At 32.5% G+C, this 27,294-nt stretch overlaps 1 protein-coding gene across 4 annotated transcripts; it reads left to right on the top strand.

Annotated features, from left to right (window-relative positions):
* The first annotated feature begins 299 nt into the window (after nt 1-299).
* On the top strand, nt 300-27,294 carry LOC134280161 (band 4.1-like protein 5). Of its 4 annotated transcripts, none has more exons than XM_062762591.1 (20): nt 302-670; nt 7,472-7,575; nt 7,986-8,029; nt 8,581-8,659; nt 9,129-9,226; nt 9,463-9,583; nt 11,459-11,546; nt 11,923-12,011; nt 12,360-12,587; nt 12,738-12,749; nt 13,258-13,431; nt 13,799-13,923; nt 14,242-14,397; nt 15,641-15,844; nt 16,293-16,353; nt 17,440-17,556; nt 18,252-18,302; nt 18,679-18,766; nt 21,440-22,282; nt 23,964-27,294. In XM_062762591.1, exons 1-20 carry the CDS (start codon nt 515-517, stop codon nt 24,183-24,185), a joined length of 3,060 nt encoding a protein of 1,019 aa, XP_062618575.1. In that variant the 5' UTR covers nt 302-514; the 3' UTR covers nt 24,186-27,294. The 4 variants fall into 4 exon arrangements, with proteins under 4 accessions (XP_062618576.1, XP_062618575.1, XP_062618574.1 ...); XM_062762589.1 differs by having other exon boundaries at nt 303-670; nt 14,239-14,397; XM_062762592.1 differs by lacking the exon at nt 21,440-22,282 and having other exon boundaries at nt 300-670; nt 14,239-14,397.

Below are 27,294 nucleotides of genomic sequence, written 5' to 3'. Positions count from 1 at the left end.
ATATACATACATGTACTATTTGGACTGTTCATTCATTTCGAATTCCCTCATTTTCATTCATTGCTGTATGACATGATGCCGGATTTAATAAATGGTGGCCATGTGCTGTACAAATCAGAAATCATTAAAGACTTTACTTTACCGGTTATAAGTGCTTATAATTTTTGTCTTTCACTCTTTGCCTTTGCATGTTGACATTGCATAATTTTCCACACGTGCAATGTAAACCCCGATCCCGATGTGAAAAAAATACATCCAATTTTATCCGTGGAAGAGATTTTGAGTTTTTTCACAAACCGGAAGTTTCCGAAATTGATCGATTGATTCCGCCGCGAATCGGAATTTTAACAGGAAGACGATCGCAGCAAAACAATAAATCCAGGCGACAAATGAGTCACATCTATCTTTTATCTGAGCACATTAAGGATTTTAACATGAATTGAAAATGAGTTGATGATGGCGAGTGTGTAAAATTATGTTTAGCTGATACGACGACCGACATTCGTCCAAGAAAATGTCAAAATTCTTTCGCTTTCTCAGTCGCCGACGTACGGGGAGAGGGGTAAAGTCAGACCACATAGATCACGGTGGACACACGGTGAAGAAGAAGAATGCGGTCCAGTGTACAGTCATGCTGCTGGATGGCACCGACTTCACGCTAGAAATTCACGTAAGTGTGTGTGTAAATTGTGTGTACACCTTTACATAAGGATGGTTGCTTGATGCACTTGTGAATTTGATAAACAGAGTGTGGTGACTCTAGTGGATAACTTGCATAAAAATCTAATTGATATATTTTCAGTTTAAAGAAAATCATGAGTATTTATTTTGACACCCATTAAAATACCCCACAATTTTAATGTGTTACATAATGTGCAGTAGATGCCTAGATGGAAATACACCATGTGTATTAGGTCTATTTCAAATGAGTTCATCTTCGTCATTCATCTACATATAACTGGAAATAATCTTGAATTTGAGCAAATGTATTGCTTAAGCACTTTTTCGATACTGAGAAAATGGATTAAGACACATTTACCACATCTTTGGTTAAAAAATTACCATTTACTGGAATAGATACTATTGTGCGGCCCTTAATGTAGTATGTATTCTTCACTGAATGCAAAGCACTTGTGTAAAGAAACTAATGACAAATGGCATTATAGCATTGTTACGAAACACGGAACACAGCACAATATTTCATTTTTACCATCATTAAAGTATATTGCGTATTACATTTTTTTGCTCAGAAGTCAAGCACATATCATTAAGCTTTATTTTTTAATCACATTAATCAGTAAAACTTTTACTGAAAGTTAAATTTATATCAATATATACATGATCAGATATCAGTGTCAACATTACATTGAGAGATCTTGCATTTAAATCCATTAAGTAAGGAATTATAGGGCATTGAACAACACTACACATTCATGGAATTGTAATCTTTACAGGATTGTAGAACTTACCTCAGCAAATTCATAACAATACATTTAGTAAGAAGATTAACTGCTCATCTTAGAAAATGGAGAGAGACACTGTTTACTCTGAATTTATTCCGTATTTCTAAGCTTTGACGGTTTTGTCAATCTATATGTTCATCATGTTGTTATGTGTAAGGGTAATCCCAGTTATGGCATTTGAAAGCAAAACCTTTTTTAAGGGATTGATACATTCAACAGTAGAAAATTTTTATTCATTTTTTACATGTTTAAAGAATATTCTTAGTACTAAAAAATGATCAGTTACCATAAAGCATACTAATAAATAACTTATAGTTGGTAGTAAACAAAGTGCCAGAAATGAAAATCAATTTATTACCATGATTATATAATTAATCTTGCTAAAAAAAACCCAAAGTAATAAGCTTGGTTTTCTGCTATTGAGCCTAAAAATACCAAGCTTTTGGTATTCTCCTTGTGGTGAAACGTGTAACATCATTGTGAATGAATTTATTCATTGGTGAATAATGTGACATATTGAACCACAGTAGCACTGCAAATCAAGATACATGAATGTAAAACTAAATCTTTGAATTCCTACATATGGCCAAAAGGTAGATATATATAAAAAAGAAAGTTTAACAATTCTATCAGGTTTTAAAAAAAAGTTGTACCAAGGTAGCATTATAAATTCAGACCGTGACCTGATTTAACTGTTCAGTGATAGATATTGATTACAGATATTGGTTTTATTGATTCCCAAGGTGAGCCTGAGGGATATAGATTGTCACACAGTGTAGTACTGTAAATCAATGTTTTGACTGTGTACTTCACCTATCTGGGGGGATGTTGTAGGACAAGAGGGGTGTCACCTTTCTGGATGCATGTTTTGGAGGATTACATCAGCAGTTTTAAATATTTTAGTATTTAATAATACAGTTTATAAATACATGTCTTTTGGCCCATTCATTTTATTGAAAGATAGAGAGTGAAAGGTTTAAAGACGATAAGATAACATTACTTATATATATACTGAAATATTTTAAGTGGGTGTGAATTAACATAAGGCCCATTGAGAATAAAATTATGCACTAATATGCAATGATATGTGCACATATATTTTTGCGTAAGTGTAAATTTGCATTTAACATTGTTAATAACCCTCCCCCTTTTGATTGACAAAGTATCATTCTATGTAATCATGATAATCAATCCTTTCTTAAAAAAAAATGTTTAAAAAAATAGGTGCAGCTTCTTTTTCTGGATTTCATAAATTTTATTTTTCAAACAGTAGTCTAGAATTATACAGTTTAATTTTGATTGCTGTAAGGTTGGAGTTAATCCCATTTAAACATATTTTAATGAGATTTTCTTATTCTGCACTAGCTGACCACAAGCCTTTAATTGGATTTTTATGACTTGGGTGACCACATAATGGTAATCTGATCAGCAGGTCTGATGACAAAACAGCTGGGCAAAGAAAGCGCTCAAAATATTTAAACTGGAACACCCGGGCATTTAATCTGATCAAGAATTGATAAAATAAATATTGCTAATGAGTATTTAATGATATATTTCAACTGTTTGATTTTCATTCCTCTATAGACATGATGGATGCATGTGTGCAGAAAATAAATGTTATTTTCTGCAGGTTACATGAAGTGAATTATTCAAAATCAAAATAGTCTAGAATATAAAAATATTAAAAGATATTCTTAAGTTTTCATTGAATGATTTTAATTAAACCTTAAGTAATTTTTAATGTTGATGAAAATACATGTTGCAGGCTGGATGAAATTATTGGAAACCCATTCAAAAAATATATGACAAAACATAAATTGAAAGGATAATTGAAAAATAGTACATGCATTGACTCAGAATAGTAGATTCTCCTATGGTTTGTGGTTGGATATGACAACATGGACAATTTATCAGTTATGGGTAGAAATGCACCAAAAGTACATGCATTTGAACAGTTTATAGCTTAGTTTGTAAAAATGAGGAGGCATTATAAACTTGTATCATTCTTGTATGTATAACTCAGGCACAATTTACAACAAGTAATGACTGACTATAAGAAAGGCCTAGTAACCTGATATGATAATCTGTTCTCTCACCCTACATGCTGTTTTTAAACAGATGGCCATTGTACAAGTAATACTATTTTTCGCCCCTGTGTGTTAGATCTTCTTTGTTGTGTTTACACTTCAGTTATGCCATTATCAGCAGGTGAATTAACTGTGTACCTTTTTTAACTTGACAACCTTGAGAGTTAACTACTAAGGAATTTGCTCTCTAATCAGGCTCACTCAGAAGCTCAAAGATTAAAATAATTTCCTGGATTTTGTCAAGGAAAAAGATATTGTCAGGGGATGGGTGACCATATCTTATAATAGTTTTCTTGATGCTTCATACACTTCATCCTTGTGTCCAAGTCTTTGGCAGTTCTTCTGAGTTTGCAGTACATGAAGTGGGTTTTAAGCACTTGTTTAAAAAGGAAAATGATACTTACAGACATTGCATAACACTTAAACCTGCATGTCTAAATGAGCTAATCAGATAATTAGTTCTGCCCCCAGCCTCTTTTGTATGATATCACAGTACTGTAAGACATTATTAACTACTGTAAATCATTTTTTATTCACGAGAACTTTATTTTCGCGTAATTACGCGAGACAGTGTGCGAGACAGTGTGCTAGCGAAATTTTAATTCTCGCGTATAATAGTATTCCTTAAGATAAAATAGAGCAATACCCACAATTCATGAAAATTTTGTCTCGCTAATTAAAAGTAAATGACTATAATCTTGCGAAAATAAGGTGTCACGAAAATTTAGTGATCTACAGTAATTGTAGCCCATTTTAGGGTCACTGAAATAAAAGTACAGTATAACAAGTATAGTATAACACATTTAGTATTTTTGAAAAATCATGGGAGAGTGTCATCTTTTTATCCTTCCATCTGTTACATTAGGGGTATAGCCATCTCATCTCTTCATAACTCCGCCTGCACTTTACACACTGCACAGCTACAATGTAACTCTCTTGAGACTCTCACAAAATCTTTATTACCGTAACATATTATAATATATTTTTCAGTGGTCTGCATGTCGTGTGGTAATTTGTATTTCTTCAATGAATATTTGAGAAATTACTGTTGGCTATCTTCATATTTCATTTAAATGATATGTCATCTGCATTATCAGCAGCAGATCTAGGGTGAAAATTTTCAGCTAAATGCTTTAAAATCACTTGTCTGTATATCTTTCACTCGTTTGAGATGACACAGGGAAAAAACAAAACAAAATATAAACTATTTTAAAACATCATTGATAGGTGAAAAAGAAGAATGTTTTAACCTGACAAGAAACCTGAGATTACAGAGGAATATGTCAGGTGTACCTATGTAATGCTGTAAAGTCGATTTGTATCTTGGAATGAGAGAATAAGAGGCATGTTTAGATAAAATCAGCTGATTTGTTCCTACATTGTGTTTTGTGACATCTCGATCTGTCAACCAGAACACAGATTATTGAGATGGATTTTAAAGTAGGGGATTATTGAGAGAGAGAGAGAGAGAGAGAGAATGAGAGAGAGATTTTAATGTTGACTTGTTGTCAGTGTTTGGCTAACATTCAATTTTGATTAACCATGTGTTAACTAACAGATCTTTTTTGGTAGAAAGGGACGGGGTGGGTGGGGTCATTTCTTTTATAGAAGGTAACTGGTTTAAACTTTGGCATGATTATGATAATGGTTAAGAAATTCATCGATATCCATCTAGTAGAACATCAAGGAAGAAAGGAGTATTTTGATGTAATACAAGTCATATGCATGTACATGCATAATAGTTTATTTGAGGGAAATATTGATAATTTGACTGCAACAAAGTCAAATGCTTTAATAGCCATCTGTTGCTGTCTGTTTTTGCTCAGATATTAAAGATCTTTGTTCAAATAAGTACTCCATCTTCATGATCTATGGTTTTTATCTTTCAAGAGAATTAGCAGCTTTGTTTAAATTGTGTTAAAATTTGACAATATGTGTATAAACATATTTGTGCAACATTCCTTTGCAAACACTACTTGCTTTTAAAATGTCTGTTCATGTCATGTTGAGGCATTTTTAAAATTATTTTTTTTTTGCTCGTTAAACATGTTAAAATTATGTGTTAGTCCAGATTGCCTCTGTGTTACAGGAAATTTGTACTTAATGACACCTTTTAAAGTAAAGAGATATATGACACCACACTGTTAAAAATATGCCTTCAGCATCACTTCATATGCACTTATAAACCCTGTCTGGTTACATGCTTTGTATTAAATTAAAAGGCACCTGTAGTGTATAAAATCTCAACAATTTTGAATTAAGGGAGAATTTTTAAGTCAATAGCTGAGCAGACAGATTTAAAATATGGAACACCTTTTTATCACTGATTAAATCTGATTTCAATTCCTTGAGTTAAATAAATGCAATCATCAAATTAATTATTTGTAATTAGTATTTGTGACATATTGCCTATTTAATATACCAGGTATATTTCAAACATTAGTAAATTATTTTAATTATCAGGTTTATAAATGTTAACGTTAATGCTAAGGCATTCTGCAGAATTATTACTATTAGCAAATTGAATGCTGAATTGGGACTTTGGAATCAAGAAAATCCCTCATGAATGTCCTTGAAGAAATGTTTTTCTTTTAAATTGGATTAACACCGTGAATATTCAGTCAGTTCCCTATTTTTCTTTCAAAACAAAATCTCAATTCATGTGAAGTGCTGTCGATCTGTCAAATAGAAATGTGTATCGCACTTATCTGATCTTTCCTTTTTTTGAGAGTAAAAAAAATCTACCTACTTCATATACTTGTTTCAAAATGTCACTAAGTGTACCCGATAGAAAAGATAACATTTGCAGAATTTTAACACATTGAAAAAATATTTTTCATGTTTCATTTATGATGTTTGCGAGGGCGATCATAGTGAAGCTAGTTAAATGTCTTTATTTCGTATGGCAGATGATGATTTTACATTCATATCCTGAAGAGATATTTGAATTTGATAAATGGGTAACATTAAATTTTTGGGTTTGTTGACTTTGATTTTAAAATGAAATTTACATTTTTAAAATACTAGGTACATACATCAAATGTTGGACATTTAAAGATGAAAGTTGACCTCAGAAAGTTGACATGGGGGCCATAACTGAAATGATTTCTCTGTTTATTTTGACATAAATTGTCTGTTTTGTTACAAGTGTGTTTGGATTTAGGTATCATATAAATGATATACATGTATGTCTAGCCAAGCATTTTAAATCAGATGAGATGGGTAAAGTAAAAAGTAATACTATCGGTATTAAATCTGAAATAGCTACAAATACACTGTTAGATATTGTTAGTATATTTTATAACTGTTAGATGATCAAGCCACTCAGGTTATTGGGATCGAGGGATGGAGGGGAAGGGCTGAATAAAAATTTTCAATGTATTTATTTAGAGGAGATAATTGTGCTGATTAATTGTTAAAAATATTTGAAGTTGAATAATATCAAACAAATGGAAATATATATACCAGTATATACATTTAATTTTTTTCTTTTTGAATGTGGAACCCCACCCCCACTCAGGGGTTGTTGCTAAGACCCATGGGTCGGGGAATTTCCACACAGTCCTATAATGACTTAATCCCCTGGAAGAACCCCTTCTACTTTTCTAGTGTGGACCCTGCTATTTCAATTCTTACATGTCAGGACAACTCTGCCACTTTACCAAAACAATGAAACATCCACCCCTTGAATTGTCCAGCATCATGTTTTCATGTTAAAGTTTTTTCCCCAATAGATTATAAATTTAATAATTATTGCTTTTTTAGCTAGAATTTATATGCAACATAAGCATATTCCATGACACTGAAATTGCATGAATGATGCCCATGGGTTTTCACTTTTTAGCACGGTTATTTCAGTGACTTAATCAGCCTCTTTGATGAACAAACACAATAACACATTCAAATAATTTATAATTGCAGAAGAAAGCGGAGGGCCATGAGCTGTATGAACACGTATTTTATCACCTGGACCTTGTGGAGAAAGACTATTTTGGACTTCAGTATACAGACCATCACAGCGTCTCTGTATGTATACTAATACAGTAAAACTCAGTTATAACGAAGTCACTGGGACCTATGAAATTACTTTGCTTTATCCGTAATTCGTTTTATCTATAATGGGAATTCTTAAAATTTATATAGCTGGGGATCCAGGAGATCGCAATATCCATGTTTGTACTAAAGAGATTTTTCTGTAGTATCAAATAAAAGATCAAGAACTGTTGGATAAAAATTGCTGTCCAGTACAATGCAAAACTTGTGAAAGTTGAAAAAGAGAAAAGAAAATTCAAACACTGATTATTTTATGGGATAATTTTTTGTTACTCTAACATGTCTAAACACAATAAACTTGTCATATTGACAAAATGTGTTTAATAAATATTTTAATCATGTTAATTGAATTAAAAGCTCAATACAATTAACTTCAATTGTGGCAATGGCTTGACCCAACTAAAAAGATCAAAAAGCAGGTCAAAAGTAAGTACATTAATATTAATTATAATAACCATTTTGCTGTTTGTTATGTTTGATATGTAATGAATGATGGCAATTTTTTCTCACATATCTTTCGCAAGGTAAAATTATCGGATTTTATGAAAATTAAAAATCAAACACTCTTTTAATCACAACTTTATGCTTCCATAGTTGTATGGACTGTAATTCCTTTTTTAATAGTAATATTCAGAGTGTTTACTAGCACACGTGTACTTCATTTACATGCAAGTACTTTCACTCTCTGATACACTGTAAGTGATAACCCTGTAACATTAAGGAACAAACCAACATAAGGGTCCCCACTATCTGTCTTCATGCATATGATTGTGATATGATTGTGATATGAATCAAGCCTTGGAAATTCCTGAGGAAAACCCAGTTTCTCACAAGAGGTTTTCTTTTTTGGGATCGATTGAGTTAAAAAAAAAATTTACTTTTGCACAAAAAAAGCTAAGTCACATCTTGTGTATTGTACATTGTAAAAATTTCATTGCTAATGATGAATGTATAATAATTTTTACCATTTCTTGCAGTTGGTCCTCCATACACCTTTCGATTTCGGGTGAAGTTTTACTCTTCAGAACCTAACAACCTGCATGAAGAGTTGACCAGGTAAAGCCCACTTTCTTCTGTGCTGCATCACAGTTATCTGCCGAATGCAGTAAATTAACCCGCCTTTTTTTGACCGCATAAAAAAAAATCAGCTTCATTAATTGCAGCTGCATCACAATAATCTGTCTCCCCTAGAATGCATAGAGTCAGGGTGGTCTGTGTCTTCTACTAGAAACTTTTTTTATTACAAATGCGAATTTAACTGGCTTCTTTCTTGTCAGAGTAGAGAAAGCAGTACTTAGGCATTGCATTTACGATGTAACTGTCATTTATTGCAAGAATCTCTGGATTATAAATATTTGTCATTGTGAACCAATGCAATCTTAAGATTTCTAGCCTACTGGAAAACTAATTTGGGAAAGTTAGCCATTGCTGACCTCTCTGACCATCCCAATTCACAAAATAAGCTAGACACTAATCAAAAGATACTTAACATTGTTTGCTATCATGATTTGTTCTTTTTTGAAAGGTACCAGTTCTTTCTCCAAGTGAAGAATGACATCTACTCAGGACGGTTACCATGTCCACAAGACGTGCTGATAGAACTGGCTGCAGAATCTCTACAATGTGAGTCAAAACAAACTACATTTAAACCTCATTATCTCAAACTCAACAGGACTTGGAAAAAGCTTTAACATATTCAAAGGTCTCAATATATGAAGGAAAGAAAAAATTAATGTGTTATAGTGGTTTTATGAAATTGTATACAAGCAGCATTTACATTTTGAAAATTACCACATGTACAGTATACATTGCAGTTTTGATTTGGACCGTGTAATTTAATGTGTACTATTATTTTGTAGCTGAGCTGGGAGACTTTGATCCAGAGGTTCACACGCCGGGCCTCGTGTCAGAGTTCCGCTTTGTCCACGATCAGACAGAGGAACTAGAACTTGCCATATTTGAAGCATATAAAACTAAAACGTAAGTACTGTACCAAAATAAGAATTGATTATGTCTGTAGCAGAAATCTGCACAAAAATGGGTAAATCCAACATTTGCTGTTATTATGGGAAGCCACAGGATTTGATCAGCTACTGATCCTATAATCTTAACAGAACCCTGGTCAGATCAAATCTTAGGCATGTCATGCTTGCTTTACTTTGATGAATATATGCAAAATTTGGTTGTTAAATAATCACAAATCACATCTTTTACAATGAAATCTTAATTATAAGGAAACCTTTATTGAATACTTTTTGAAACTTTTCCATGCGTTCCATAATACAGAGCTGCCAACCCTTACGATTTTGGCGTAAGGCGTACGAAATCAGCATCTAAAATACACCTTACAATTTCTCTCTATATTCTTCCGATTGCAGTTTTTTTCGTTCAAAGTTTATAATACCCGTATTTTCATAGCTGGCAGACTACATATTTTCTACTATTATAATATACAAGGGGCTATCAAAAAGTTTGTGGACTAGCGCCATAAAATTAAAACCGCTTTAGGTACATCAATGAATTTTAAAACATTTATTTATCCTCATCTTTTCTATCTATGGAATAAATCACAAATCATAAATTTTATTTTTAAATAAATTAGTAAAGTTTTTGTAAGCAAAGGTATGTCCAGGCGGCGCAACCTCGAAAACGGCGTTTTTTTCGACCTAAGTGTAACTAAGATAAACTATTTTGATATGGACATTTGGCATCCAAAAATTCCGTTAATTCAGGTATGTGTTGGAACACTTTTGCTCCATAAAATATGAAATTTTTACCTCATTCTGGAAGTTCTATGAAATTTTATTTTAAATTTTACATGGAGTATCCAAACAAATATTGCCTTGAACTTGACGTCAAAAAGGGTGAGGGGTTTCATTTTCCAACATTCTATAAAGTTTTGCCCCTTGAAAAACTGGTATACACCTAGGAAATTTTTAAACTGGCTACGGAGAATAGAATTGCATCCAGATTACTTGTTTTTTATTGCCAAAATAGATTCAGAGAGAAAAGGGATGCAAAGTTAATGTCGATTTGTAGTATTCAAAATCTACTTTGAAGTTGATCATGTGTTTTATAGCTATATTGAACTTATGCTGACACAATCAAGCGAGGATGTTCCCAGTGTAAATTTGTGATAATATATGCACTGAGAGCTGCTGTTCATGACATTGTTAAGTCATAAAAACAAGACGGGTTGAAGTCATTAATGATTACTTAGCTCTAGAGAATCTCATCAAAATAAGTATACGAAGTAGAATAAGTGGACATTGAAAAATAATGACGTTGTCGGACGTCATGAAACTAAACGGCGACGGCGCCGGGTGATCATATAATGTCGTCTTTATTTTATAATAATTTGGGGAATAATGAACGTATCAAGCTAAAATTTTCAAAATTTCTTTATATTTTGTTGCTTTATGCTCCTTATAAATTTTGTAAGCTCATACACCATAGTATTAATTTTATAGCCTCAGTCCATGAACTTTTTGATAACCCCTCGTATTCATAATTCTTACAACGCTTGCTTGTATCAACGTTTCGGTTTTAGAAGGCCGATCACATTCATGTCAATGTTTTAAAGTAAACAAAATAGAAACATGCCTCAGATTGCATGTTCATTTACAAAACATCTTCAGCGGCAGAGGGCCTAGGTGGTCCCTAGACCATGCCTTACTATTTGTCATTTCAGAATGTTGGCAGCTCTGATAATATGATAAATCAAGATTATAAGGAAGCCGAATTCCAAGTCTCAGTTACTTGCTTATAAAATACTTTTACTGTATCATAATTCAAAATCAGTTTATCAAACTGTTGACTGTGTCAAAAATCTAATCAGACATTGCACCATTTCAGGGGCCAGACACCAGCCCAATCAGAAATGAACTTTTTAATGAAGGCCAAGTTTCTAGAGATGTACGGGGTGGACATGCATACTGTCATGGTGAGTGTTGAAGAAGGATATACAGTGAAACATGTTTTATCTAACATGCACTGGGAGACAAATTCTTTGTCGGAATAGACAGGATGTCGGATTGCATGGGTGTTGGATTAAACAGTTTTCACTGTATATACAGTTTATCAGGAGATTTATATCTGTGTTGATTTAAACAGAGAAATGACAATATAATAATGACGACAATGCTCATTATTTATTGAAAAATAATTTTTTCAAAGAAAATTATTTCACTGATGTAGTTTATGTGAAGAATACAAATATTATACACATGTTGAAACATTTTTAAAAACATTTTATTTTTATTTGAACGTAGTGATAATAAGATAACTCAATTTGAAATGTACATGTATTTTCTTTCCAGGGTCGAGACGGACAGGAGTACAAGTTAGGACTTACTCCCACGGGAATCCTGGTGTTTGAGAGTCAACAGAAAATTGGACTTTTCTTTTGGTATTACTGATGTGGAACTTAAATAGCAAATACATTTTATAGTTTATTGTACATTGTTACTCAATCATACAAGCAAATCGAAAGTGAAACAGAAATTTTTTTTTTGATGCGTTAAACTAAAATATACCTTGTTTTAGTTCTTGAAATTCTTAGAATCAATTTATAAAGATTTAAAATCATATTTTTATTTTGGTAAAAGTGAGATAGATACTAGACATATACTACATTAATAAATTGTATGTAAATTGAATACTTAAAAAAATTGCAAAATATATAATTTTTCTCAATTTTCCCCTTATAAATACTCTTGAATATTATAAAACTTGGGAGTTTTGTCAATCTCCACAGGCCTAAGATGACAAAGTTGGATTTCCACGGAAAGAAGCTTAAACTGGTGGTCGTGGAAGACGACGACGAGGGGCGGGAACAAGAACACACGTTCGTCTTCCGCCTGCACAGCGAGAAGGTAGCCAAACACCTGTGGAAGTGTGCGATAGAGCATCACGCCTTCTTCAGACTTAAGGGGCCCGTCAAGGGACCAAACGCCAGGCAGAACTTCTTCAGAATGGGATCAAGGTTTAGATACAGGTAAAAAAATTGGGAGAGGTGCAATTTCAGAGAGATAACTCAGATTCTGAATTGCTGTACTTGTAACATGTTTTGCAAGATTTTGTATAAGTATTACTATGAAATCACAAATTTTAACTTCCTTAGAATGGGATCAAGATTTAGATACAGGTAAAAGATGAGAGATAAAGTTTAATGGAGATAACTCTGTTTCTGAATTGCCATACTTGTAACATTTTTTGAAAGAATTTGTAGAAGTATTGCTATGAGATCACAAAATTTTGTAGGGAGGGTATATTTTTTTGTGCTTTTGTGGTATGAAGAAACCTATATAAAGTCAAGTATTTGATGAAGTGTATAAAAACTTGGTTACATAATTATAATCAAATCTCCCTTGAAAAAAACAAAACAAACTGTTTGAATTTTAACCCACAAAAATATGTGATTTTACAGTTTTAAAACAAGCTTTCATAATTCAAGTTTTATCTGTTATCTCTCGGTCTGTCCTCATTGTAAAATTTCGTATGTTTTTCTTTTGGAAAGATGTTTTCCATGCTCAAATAAACTTGATAAAGTGTAAAGCTAGGCACCTCATGGGAATTGTATGATTGATGCACCGTTTAATATCAAATGATGTGTGATGGATTTTTCTTAATCACATTAATATACTTCCTTTCAGTGGGAGGACAGAATATCAGACAGCCTCTGTAAGCCGTGCTCGACGGAGTGTGAAGTTCGAGAGGAAAGGAAGCCAGAGATACTCGAGGCGACCTACTTTTGAGAAACGAGAGCGGGAAGAGGCCATGAAACGGGAGGCAGAACGAAAGAGGAGAAGAGAGGCGGAAAAAGAAAGGTAATGAGAGGAGAGACTCCCAAACTGGCTTTTTTCCTCATATTTAATAAAATATTTTTACCGATTCAGGAGTTTTAAGCCCAGTTCAGTGTAAAAATTTTTTTTGAAAAAAAAGAGTTTTAACTACAGGCAGAAAAAATAAAAGTCTGAAACTTAAAGTATTTTCAAATAATTTTTATGTTTTTTAAAATAAATCAAGTGTGCCATGAAATAATTTGGTTAATTATTTTACCTTTAAGATATAGTACAAGAAAACTTGAAGGAGAAAGAAGTAAACCAAAATATACCTATTGACATTTTTCCAGTAATTTAACGATACTTTGATTTTAAAACTGAACTATTGTATAAGTATGTTATCATTCTACAGGCGGAGGGTTCAGGTGGAGACTAACAAAGTTCCCCCTCAGTCCCCCACTACCCCAGAGGCCACCCCCGTGACTCCACCCCCCAAATCTCCACAGATCAACGGAGCAGTGTCCCCCTCTGCTACAGGTACCATTGTTTTTGAATCTCTCAGATTGTAATAGAGACTTATCATGCATAGTTTAAGATTAATATCTACTGAATAATGAAAAAAGTGAAAAATAAATAATTGTATAATTGTTTGATTTTATTGAGACACAATTTTTCCACTAAGGTGTATGGATCTAAATTAAAATAACCTTCAGATTTTTTAAAATAAAGACTTTTGACTTCCTTTGTACAAAGCATGGCATTATGAACACGATTGATTTGTAAGGGAGGAGTAAATTTGGCTGTTAAAGTTTTCTTTTTTGCTAATAAATGAATATTATGCTCTGTATTAAGCAGGTGCTATGGATCGATTGGATGCCCTAATTAAAACAGAGAATGAAAAGAAAGCCTCCGCCACAGTGGATCCACCTCTGTCCCCTAAAGCAGCTGGATCCTCCAAAGCACGGGCACCACTCCCCCCTCCTCCCCCAGAACCAGAAATCAGCCTCAGAGGTCAGTAAGAACTATGTTTACATAATAAGTAAACTATATAAGAGGTACTCTATCTCTTCAACCACTTAAATCAGGCTTTATAACACTTTGTCAATTACTCTCTTTATTTATTTATTACCTTTGTACCCAAACGAAATAATTTTTCATGAACAAGTCCATTCAATTGTGTTTCAAGCTATCGATAAGCTTTTCTACGTCCTACAGTGCATTTTGATGTCATGTTATTTACCTCCCACTCAGAGTAGGGTGTACTGAAATTTATGCCCGATTTGCTAACCAATCAAAACTCCTGTTACAAGCAAGATAGGAAATAATGTCATGAACTGTCCAGATACTCCTTACTTTAATATAACATTTATCAGTAGATGTCCAATTTGAATTTTCAACAAAAAACGTCTGAAATTCATTTTCATTTTCATGCACTTGCATGTTTGATATATTTACATACTATGCTTCCCTTAAATTTCTTAATAATTTGAAAATTTCTGTAAAATGTGATAGTCAAACAAAACCTTGAATAGCATGTCCATACATTTCCTTGAGCCTCTATCCAGTCTTCAGTTCTTCTCATTATTGATAAAACTTCTTACTCTTGCATTCTGCTAGCACATGGAGGTAAGTTAATAGAGTTTCTTCCCCTGCATGGTTGTGACACCCCCCTCATTATTCACGCAGTTTTTTTTTTGATTAAACGACCGTCTTTTGACGGGGCATTTTATGGTCTTGGCTTTTTTCATAATCCACCTGACTGTTTTCTGTTACTTTTTCTTGTCCACTTTATCTTTCACTATGTAAGGCTAAAATACATTAGTAATTGGGGAATTAAGGGGGCTAAAGAGAGGGGGGTGGGATGGGAGATGTGCCCTTGCAGTATATTTCAATTTTTGTTTTCAGATTGTTTTAAAATTTTTCTGATTTTAAATATTTGTGTTTTTTGCATGAATGAAACTTCCAGAAGTTCAGTGTTATATTCCAACATTACCTGTTGTTTTGCTTAAGCTTGAAAATATTCCTTTCTTTAAAAACATATAGCCAGCAAATTTTAAAGCATTAAAGCAAGTTCATGTAAAATTAGGCTGTGAAAGTTAGAAAGATAAATACATTTTTTATTCAAGATGTATGCATTTTATTCATATATAAACACACCTCTAACTTAGATAATTGGAAATGTTGATGAAAATCTCTCTCTCTGAAAATGAAGTTGCTTTTGTAATGGTCACTTTGTTTTTCTCCTCCTCTTTAGAAGCTTCAGAGATAGCTCAGGCCAGAATAAAGGGTCTTGACGAGTCGGCGCCAAAACACAATACGGTACCACCCCGCCCCAAACCCAACGTTAACAGCTTTAAGAACAACCAGGTGAAGTTTGCTGGGGGAGCCGCCACCATTCCTCCCGACCAGATGAAGTGTAACATCTTCAAAGCCAAAATGGAGGAAGAATTGAAGAAAGGTGTCATATTTAAGAGTTTATAATATGTATTTACTTAATCTGTTTTCTGTTCTCCGGCATATACATTTAGGTCTTATAATATCTACATGTATCTGAAAACCTTTTTGTTTAAATTTGAATTTTCATAAAATTAACTTGAACTCTTTTTTGCTTAAATCTCATAATATTTATCTGAACATTTTGAACTTTTTTTTGTACACTTCTAAAAAAATAACACTTGAGGGAAATTTTTTTTTTTGGCTACTGTCTTTCATTTCAAAACTTTAAAAACACTTTCTTAGTTTGAAAATACTTATGCAGGTACTGCATACATGAAAATAAGCCATATTTTTCAAAAGTTAAGATTTTGATGCCAATAAAAAGATCAGTATAAATTTGAATGAAACATCTGAATATAATTGAGATATGTAACTATATGACTGATTTAGATATGATTCTATTATTGTAGCACCAGTGGTGGATGAAGTCAATGTAAAAGATGAGAGTTTTGTTGAGAGCGACAGCAGGAGGTGAGTGATGAGACAGAATTTATAGAGGAGACTTACCCCCAACCCCCACCCCTTCTTTGCAAATGAAAAACAAAACCTTATCAAACATCACCCCTTCCCAAAAGGGCAGCAACTTTTATTCAAGACCCCCCCCCCCCCCCCCCCTTATAAGAAAAACAATTTTTAAAAAATTAAACAAGTATCAGAACATTCACAAAATGCTGCAAAAATACAGTACGGGTATATGAAAGTAAGATGTTTATAAAAAAGATATAATTAATTTATTCAAATTAAGAAAAATTTTCACATTTTCACATATGTTTTCCCAAAAGAATATGACTGATACTATTTGATAAAAAAAATTATGGTGTGATGAAAAAGATTAAACATTTGTCAACTTCAGAATATCATTCAGCATATGACATTTATTATTTCTGTTGTTTTTTTTTTTTACAATTATGAGATTTTTGTCGTCATTGATCATTTTGATGTTCTGTGATGAAATTCTGCACGTTCCCTCTGTCCCGTATCTGATTTGTTGAATGTCTGAATGTTGAGCTTCCTCCTTGTTTATATAAATGGATAACCAGAAACAAAAAATGCATGTAGTAGCAAACTGTATAAATGGACAATTATAAATGCTAATTATTAATAAAATTTTATTTTGTTGCAACTTGAAAGAAAGAGAAGTGGAAATTTTAATCAAGTCTACCATAAAGTCATTTATTTTCAGAGGGTTCATTTTTTTTTGGTTGGAGGGGAAAAATACTGGTTCATGGGGGATTTGACTTTGGGCTGAAGAAATGAACATTAAATTATTACACAGAGGACATAAATTCTGTATCAGGGGTCTTTTTAACCAAGGAAAACAAGAAAAATTAACTCTGGCAAAAATTTCTGATCTCATGTGTAAACAGTAGAGAAAATATTAACATTTTATTTTTAAAATCATAATTAAGATACTCAGTAAGCAGTGCCATGTGTGTTTTTGCTTGTCCTTAGCTTTGTGTTGCCATTATAGTCAGCTAGTTTTACCAGTGCCAGTGTCACACACACACACTCTCTCTCTGTCACTACCTAACTTGGTTTACACACCCTTGCTTACAGTACTGAGAGCAGCAGTGAGGATGAACATTCCGAAGAAGAAGGCGATGATATTGACAAAGAGAAAGCGAAGCTTAAAGTTGACATTCCCCCTATTGATATTGTAGATGCCCCTCACAGGTACATTTTGTTTGTGAAGCACTTTTTGTTTGAAGCTCGTGCTTTTTTTTGTTGTGTTTTATCTAAAGTGCCTGGTAAAGTCAGATGATTGTTTTGCTTGGTACATCTTTTGATGTTTCTGAAAATAAATATGCAATGTTTTCATGGCCTAGTTATGTTTAGGAAAATTTTAATTCCGACTTTTTAACAAAAGATACAGGTATATGAGATGTACATAAAAATCAAAGAAAATTCTTTGCCAATTTTAAACAGTTAAAAAATCTAGAGAGTGCACTTTATTTTTTTAATTTTCTAAAAAAAAAAAAAATGAAAATAATGATAATTGAATTTAGCATTAGCAGTCACTGTTACGAGAAGGATTTCACCTCCTAAAATCATGTAAATAATTTAATTTTCATATACTTGTACTTTGTGTACCTGCAATGAATTTTTTTCCTGCATTGAAATAAACCTTTTTTTACTCTTACAATATAGCAACAAATATTTGGAATTTTAAAATTTATTTTATTAACTTTACTCAGAATATGTGTACAACTAGAGAATTTTTGCAGCATGCATTGATAGATATTGATAGATATTCATAGAACACATACCATGTGCTTGTCTCACACCTGTCTATGCTTTGTGCACATTAAAATAATGTAATAACATAGAAAATTACAGTCTATATTTATTTGGTCCACTTTTCTTGACAGTCCAAGAAGAAGACAATTTTCTAAGACAAGCTCTTCCTCAAGTTACAAAGGGTAAGCCATGATATATGTTTGTTTGAGTAAAGATCAACAAAAGAAGCTTAGTGAATAAAGCATGCAAAATACATTAACATACTGTAGATCGGCAAATAATCACGATGGTTTAAATTTTGCTATGTTCGCGATTTATCATTTTTTCGTGAAATTAAACCCATCGCGAATGCTATTATTAGTTTTTAAAAATGTTTAAATGCTTATACATATACAAAAATTTGAATTAATTTCTGTAGCATGAAATTAAAACCATCACAATTGGTACTTTTTGAGATATCGTGAAATTTTAACACCGTGGAGTTGAAACGACTTACAGTAAATGAAAGATGAGGCTTTATAACTAATAATAAATTTTTCAATTTTTGATTGTACATAGAACTGACAGACCCTCCCTCACCCATCAGTTGGACAATGAGGTCTTCGACGTAAACACCGCCCCTCCCAGAGTTCATTCCCCTACCCAGGTAAGCAGGGCACCCACCGTTTGTCATTTCTCAGAGAAAATTCTTCTAATGTTCTTGGGTTGTGATTTTTGACTTTAGTTGCGCTTCAGAACTGGTTGTGCAGAATTTTATTTTCTTCTCCTAAATGTTTCTTGCTTTTACTTAATTTTCATGCTTCAATGGATCGGGAAACTGACACAAAGTGATAATCTTGCTGTTAGAAATCTAAACTTTGTAACAAATTATTTTTGATTTATTTCAAATTTCTTCAAATGACTTCAATTTATACAATTTTTTTAGCTGCCTTAAATTTAGGATATATTTGATTTACAATAAATTTCAAACCTGTTTTTTGAAAAGACACAAATTTCAAGTCTTGTTGATCTTAGGGTATGTAGAGAGAACACATCATTAATTTAGGTAACACAATTATCCCCAGTAGATGCCCTGTTAACTGTAATTGAACCTTTAGAGACCAGTGCTCTTAAGATATGCTGTTCACTTTATAGGGTCCTTGAAATTTAATTTTAAGGAATAGGACATGCAGTAAGATCATTGTACAACTTAGATTTTCTCCATCTGCCATTTTCTAATGTAGAGCTGTCTTTTTCAACTCTTAAATGATTGGAGAAAAAAAAAACTTCTTTTTACTAATGGTGAAAATAGAAATATTTAGAATAACAAGATACATATAAAAAACTTTTCTTTTAAGTCATTTCTTGCATGAAAAAATGTACAAGTGCTTTTTGTACTGAATGTACAGTGCACATATTGTAAAAAATTCTTCAGTTGCATGCTGAAATAACCCAAACTCTTACAATTAAAAACATACAGTCAAGGGACATAATTATTCGCCACTTCAAAATGGCCGCCGAAATTTTACAAAGCGCACCTTGATATTTAGGAGCTGTTTAAAAATTAATAAATGCCCATCTTACCTCAATACTTTGTTAAATTGCCTTTCATCTTTAATACTTCATTTAGTCTACCGGGAATTGTCTTATACAGGGCCTCGATGTCGGATGTTGGAATATTTTCCCAGGCAGTCCGAATTTCCGCCATCAGCTGATCTTTTGTGTTAATGAATTCGGCACGGGTTTCCAGTGTTCTTTTCAATTTTAACCAAATGTTCTCGATGATATTTAGATCAGGGGACTGGGCAGGCCATGATGTTGTAATTATATTGTTATTGGCGATGTATTCTTTTACTAAATTAGCTCTATGAACGGGAGCATTGTCGTCCATAAATACATATGCGTTATCTGGAAAATGTCTGGCTAAAACGGGCCAAAGGTTGTTGTCTAATATTTCAATATATTTTCTTGCATTTATGTTACCTTCTACACTAGTTAAAGTTCCCATTCCTTTTATACAAACACAACCCCAGATCATGATACTCAGCTGTCGTCGAGATGGCGGACACACAAGCTGCGCACTGTACTTTTCCTCGTCTTTTCTCCAGATATAAACTTTCTTATTTTTTCCAATTACTATCTGGCTTTCATCACTAAACACCCATTTATTCCACTCACGATCAACAGTCCAATTTCTCCTCTCCTTGCACCATTTACAGCGAGCTTTTTTGTTGGCCTCACGAATAGCGACTTTTTTCTTGGCAACCCTTCGTTTGTACCCAAGCTCGTGAATTTTTCTTTTTATAGTCCTTGTACAAAATCTATGATCGTTTTCCTCATTTATTATACCTGTAATGTCCTCGTAAGTTCTTCGTCTGTTTTCTTTAACTACACGTGAAAGTTTGTTTTTGTCTCTGTCGGTAAACACTTTCTTCCTCCCTCTTCCTCGTCGATTTTCTACCTGTCCCGTTTCATCAAACTTTTTAACAATACTACGTATTGTTGACCTAGGGATTCCTAATATCCTCGCCAATTCTGATGTATTTCTGTTGTTTTTATATGCTTCTACAACCATATTTCTGACGGACATATCTAATTCTTTCCCCTTGCGACCCATGTTGTTTTCAGATATATTTTTCGACAAACAATATAGCAGACGACAAAAATATTGTGTACACGTCATCAATTTCAGTATTACAACACAAAGATAAAAATAGAATGGGAAAATCTTTTGTCTAAAAATAGCGCTCAGCCCTACTTTACGGAACATGCGAGAAAACGTGACGCGATTTAGGCGGAAGTGGCGAATAATTATGTCCCTTGACTGTATGTATCATTATACATGTATGAACATTATATGAAATTCTATCTCGTAAATACCAAATACTTAAAAAAATTCTGTTGTATTACTAAATTCAATATAACATAGAGAGGATAATTATAATTATAAAGCTCTTCTTTAAGTACATGCACATGTGTATTTCTTACAAATGATCTTTAGACATATAGCCTTTGTAAATTAAACAGTAAAAACAAGGTAGAAAGAAGCAAACCAGACAGAAATTTAAATATAAATCCAACAGAAGGAATATTTCAAGAGTCTCAAATTTAAAAAAAAGGAGAGAAAAGGAAGTCAAATAAATTTGTAAAGTCAGAAAGTTTGCAAAACCAGACAGGAACAACACAGTAATTTTTGTTTGCTTAAAATTGTGTTCTTGAAGCTGGTAAAACTAATTCATATACATATTTGATTTCTTAGAATCACACCCCCCAAGTTTCATTTCTCTATTTTACCATGTGGATTAAGCTATTAGAATCTTTGCTTCTTTTTGCCACACAGAGCTCTGAGGGTTCCACCTGTGCCTCACCTGTGGAGACCAAGCCACCCTCCCCCAGCTCACAGCCACAGGAAGAATTGTCTCACCCCCAGTCGCCTAAATCTCCCCCCGCCAATGCTTCTAAAATCCCACGCTTCAACACCGCTGCACCGCCCAGTCGCATCCCCCCTCCTAAGGTCATTCCCAGAACAACTCCCAACCCCGACTCCATTCCTGAAGCGGATTCTGTGATTGTTGAGGAAAGTAGTGGCGAACTACAAGAGAGTTCATCAAATTGCAGCACTGCGGAGAGACCCAAACCGGCACCCAGACCCAAAAGCAGAATCCCAAATCCCTATAACTCCACCCGTGATGAAAATAAAGTGGCTAGATCCACCAATCCGTTTTTGAAGTCACCTGATAGAGAAATTGCCCCCTCTCCTATCAATCCATTTGTGAAGCAAAAATCAATGGAGTCTGAGACACCTCCTTCCACAAATTCCACAGCTTCAAGTAAAGTGGAAAATGTGGAGGAAAATTCTGAAGCCTCCAAGAAAAACACAAAAAATATGGAATCCCAAGGGAAAGTCACCAACATGGAGGCCACTAAACCCTCTAACATTCCGCGCCCAGGCAGCAACATCCCCACTCCCTCCAGCAGAAAACCCGCAACCCAGTCTGCCTCAGTTCTCCAGGGGGGTGGGTCCAACATTCCCTCCCCAACCTCTTCCTCTATCCCTGTCCTAAGATCCACCTCTGCCCTGCCAGTGTCCACCGGCGGTGGAAGCACCACAGGGTCAGGAATCCCACTGCCCTCCAAAAAGGACCACCACCACCAACACCATCAAAATCCCGTGTCCTCTGTTGTAAGTCTTTGTATTTTTTTTTCTCTTGCTCTTTGTGAATCTCTGCAGGCCTGTACCTTTCAGTGATGGCGAAATGTTTTTTTTAAAAGTTGAATGAAATAAAGGTTAATCCAATCAAAAATTCAAACTAAATTTGCCAGAAGCCAGTGTTTTCATTTAGAATACTGAATACAGGGTTATTTTTGCCCCTGTGTAATTTTCGCCCTTTCACACTTGCAAACAATTTCACCCCGTTTTAAATTCGCCCAGTCATAGTTTTGTTTGAGAAATTATACTGTATTGTTTGAATTCGCCCCATTTTAAATTCTCCCAAATGAGGGTAGGGCAAAAATAAAACAAGGACAAAAATTTCCCTGTATGCAGTAGTATTTTTTTTTTATTGGGACAAGATACATATTTTGAACTGAGCTCATTGATTTGGATTACTATAATTCAAGTCAGATAACATCATATTCAAGTGTTTACAAAAGTTCTGCAGAGAATAATGCTCTTCATTTGTTGATAAAGAAAAAAAAATTGAAGCCGTCATTGAAAGGTGGTAAGGATATTGCAATATTGTAAAGTAGAAATTAGTGTAGTTTAGTAGGGCATGCTTTATGTAGAATTAATTGTAGTTAGATTAATTTGATGTGATGGATGGATGTTGATTAACATTTACAACCACTGCTATTTATTTTTCTTGAAAAAAAAATTCTCAAGAATTTTTGATTTTCACAGGTTTCAGGGTTTATTAAAAATGTGTTTATTGAGGTGTGTTTGTTGTTTGGCACTTTTTATAACTGCAATATCACAATGCACTTTAATTTTTTATTATTGTGCAAACACTTTCAGTTTACTTTTTAATTTTAGCGGTGTAGACCTGTTGTCATTACTGAAATATTTTAAATTGGTAAAGTATAGAAAATGTATTCAGTGAATTTAAAGAATATTTTTTTCTCTATGGATTCCATATTACATGTACCTCATTAACATGCTAAAAACAGTTCTATATAATGTAAAAATGTATCTTATTAGTTGGACTTGGTTTTCCAAAGATACATAGATAATTATTTACTGATTGATGCAAGGGAGAAATGCATGTTTTTCTTTTTCTCTCTCTCAGGTAATGGGAAAGAGATTTAAAAAAAAAATACTCAATATTAATTTTTGAGGATGTACAATGTACATGTAGTACCATATAAAAAAACTAATCATATACAAATATTTACATAGAATTTATAAATATGCAATGACCAAAAAAAAAGGCAGCTAGGTAAAGATTGAGAGAATTTACATAGCAATTGATAATGGCCGGGTAAATGAATTTTTTGTTTTTAGAATTAAATCTGCGAGAAGGTATTCACTGATTAGTAATTTTGTTCAATAATCATGAATATTTTTAATTATGTTATTCAGTTGTTTAAACAAAACTTTGATCTATTTGAATTATAGGACTGGTTTTCAATTTGATATTTGCTTCTCATGCCCTTAAAATTGAAATTAGTCTGCCAAATACTTTTTTCTAGTTTAAAATAATTGTGCAAAAATTTCCAAGATTTTCTTTAATTTACAAAGGGGAGAGATGTTTTTTTTTTCTCCAATATTGAGAATTTATATTGGAAAAAAAAATTTGGCAGTGAAAGTGCTTTTTATGATATATATTTGGATTACCAATAATAACATAAATTGAACTTTTTTCCAGGATTCCAATCCAGCTGCCACAAAAGGGTCAAAAAACAAATCTTCTTCAACTAGTCTGCCTGTCCCCAAGGCAACCAACAGAACTGCATCCAACCGGAATAAGTCGGATTCTACACATAACAGGTCTGCAGTGAATGGAAGTGATGAACTTTCACCTTGGCATGTGACTGCTCCCGAAAAGCCTCACAAAGTCGAGAAAATCAGCATCATCACGGAAATTTAACCTTTTTTATTGTTGTTGCAAAGTTATTTATTGTAGACTAATTGAGTTGTTCAAAGACAATAAGAAAAGGTTGTAATAGAAATGTCCTGTCATTTAAGGAATTTATTTTTTTCTATCTCATCATTCCATTGTATTTTCAGAATCATTAGTTCATAGATTACTGTATTACATGTATCTTTATGGCTGATAATTTTTTGAGAACAACAACTGAAAGTTGATCTTTTGAGCGATCTATTTCATATAATGGAATTTTTGTTTTTTCAATTGAACAAAATTAGTTTTAACAGTAAAACACATATTGATCATAATGTTTTTTTTTATTTCTCTCATTTTGTTTTTACCTGTTGTAAATTTTCTTTTTCATGTAACACGCTTTTGACTCACTAAGGGCATTTCAAGCTTTCTTTGCATATAGCATTATGAATCGGCTTTACTTTCATTTGTATTTGAGCATTTTTCCTTTTTATGCTTTACATATATCATTTTACATTTTCTATCAACAAAAAATAAGATTTTTAGGATATTTTACTCAGAATCATGTGTGAAGGGAAATAGCTCTCTCATTTGGAGGGGAAAAATTAAGACATTGAAGAAATGTCCCTCTCTCTATATAATCAAGTATCAAAAAGAAAAGGAAGACGATTTTCATATCATGAAGAAAATATCATGGAGATTGTTAATATTTTTTTTTGGTATGTTTTGTCAACCATCAGGTGTAATACACATGTGTTGTCAATTGTTAGAAGCTGATGGTATTTGCAAGTGCTTTAGTGTTTTTTTTTTTTTTGTATCAATATTGTACCCCATCATTTTATGTAAATAGTTGCATGTTTCATTGTTTAGACTTGCAAATATTTATAGTTTAATTTTAACACAAGTTTTCTGTTGAAAACACTTATGAGCAAGTTATTTTAACACATTGTTTTCTGGCACACCATTAGCAGAATTAATATTAAACATTTTTTTAGTTTTGTTAAGCAGGAATAAGGTTTTTACAACATTTTTTTGGTGGAAATTTTAAACTTTTTTTACCATATACACAGTTGCACATTTTGACTGGTTCATTTTATTGTAAACAGTGGAAGTTTGCACTTTTGGGTTGTTAATTTTTAATAATTTAATTTTTTAAAACTTGTTTTTATTTTACCATATCTGGGTTGTGCATTAACAAAATTTATAATCATTATTATAGTAAAATATAGGATTGTTTTAAGACCTATATACTAGAATTTTTATTTAAAAGCTTGTTTAATGACTTTTTTACATAGATGTTTTTTTTTATCCAAACTTTTGATAAAGAACTACAGAAGTCTAGTATGCATTGACTTTGAAGGTTGTGTAAATGTGATAGTAAATATCTATTTTAAAAAATTGTTTCTCTGCAGATTAAACCTTTCATATATACTTGAACAAAGCTGTTTTAAAACCATTGTTTGGAAATCGTTGTCATTAACAATTAAAAAAATTCAAAGCATTTTATGTTAAAAATTAAAAACCATTCCAATCATTAGAGGTACACATGTTTTAGTTCAGATCATTCCAGACAAACAGTTTTGTATTGTTATGTTATTATTTTACTGTCTTCGGTTTATTTGGGAAATGTATATTGCCATATGTAGGTGTTTTGATTCTAGTCACGAGATATTAGAAAGTCCACCATTAATCGGATAAGATATTCGGAGACTAGGAAAAAAAATCATGTTGAAGTTACAAGTAATATGCTGATGAAGGGATCTGAAAATTGTATAAAGTTATAGGGTTGTACAGAAAAGCGGATAGTAATTCTACATATGAACAATACTGTAAATCTTATTTCACGTGGTCATAAATATAGTATCACAATTTCTTTGCAATCTGTCAGTACAAAATTTCTTGACATAAATGAATCCCCTTGGGAAAATAGGACCCCTAACCTATATTAAATGAAAATACAATGCATGCATTATTTTATGAATTAAATTGGATAACACATCATTTTTTTTTTCTTAACTGTAGATAAGGAATTAAAATTTTAATTTGTGCCTAGGTTTTTTTGTTGAAATTTTGGTGGAAAAAAAAAATCATAACAATAGTGTAAAGATTATTCCTTTTCTCTCTCTCTCTCTCTCTCTCTCCAGCATGGAATATATTAATCAGATTTCATATTTTTTAAAAATTTTAACGAATATTCTACATTCTCAAGCTGGTGCCTTTAAGTATTTACTACTAGGTAACATATATCGATAAAATATTTATATCATAATATTTACCTCCTTATAAGATCTTTACTAAGTAACCTAAATCAATGAAATATTTGTACATCATAATTTTTTTTACCTGCTAATATGAACCTTCTAGGTAACATATATCAATGAAATATTTGTATTTCACAATTTTTATCTGCTAATATGAACTTTCTAGGTAATATATATATGATAAAATGTTTGTTTATTATAATTTTTATTTACCATCTTTTGTGACTAAAGAATGTGATTTTTTTTTCTGTATTGATTCTTAAACCAACATGTGCAATATATGTACAAATATTTTAACTGTTTAACAATTAGGATTTTTGGAAATAATTTGATTTTAGCCATACATAATGTTATAGACTGAAATAGATTTTCAGCAAACTGTGTATTAAGGTAATGTTATATTCGTTAGACTAATATCAGATTTATATGCATCAAAAAAATAGTTTATGATAATTATTTTGAAAATTATGATTTTTTTGAAACAGAAATAATTACTATTTATTTAACAGTTATTTGTGAAACATCCAATTATACAGTATAATCTCAAGATATCAAGACATTTCCTTCTTGCATTAAAGCATTCCATTATGCAGCATTTTTTAAATAGCCTTTTTAAGCTACAAATAAATATAACAGATAAAGTGAAATATATTACCAGTGTAATAAAATACAATCATAATACTTTAGTGCACATTTTAATCTTAGGCCTATATTATAATATAACGTGTACTACATACTTGTACATATTGCAGAAAATCCCATACTTATGTGTTAAACAGTTCTATTAATCCGTGGACTTAAAAATTACAGTATAACTTGATAACTGATCTATGTCATTAAGATTGTTAATATGTTATTAAATATATGTGACAGAA

Source organism: Saccostrea cucullata, unplaced genomic scaffold (assembly GCF_032062105.1).
Source record: "Saccostrea cucullata isolate Sc308-1 unplaced genomic scaffold, CSIRO_AGI_Scuc_v1 ctg429, whole genome shotgun sequence".
Lineage (NCBI taxonomy): Eukaryota > Metazoa > Mollusca > Bivalvia > Ostreida > Ostreidae > Saccostrea > Saccostrea cuccullata.
This window is presented reverse-complemented; position numbering and strand designations above follow the sequence as displayed.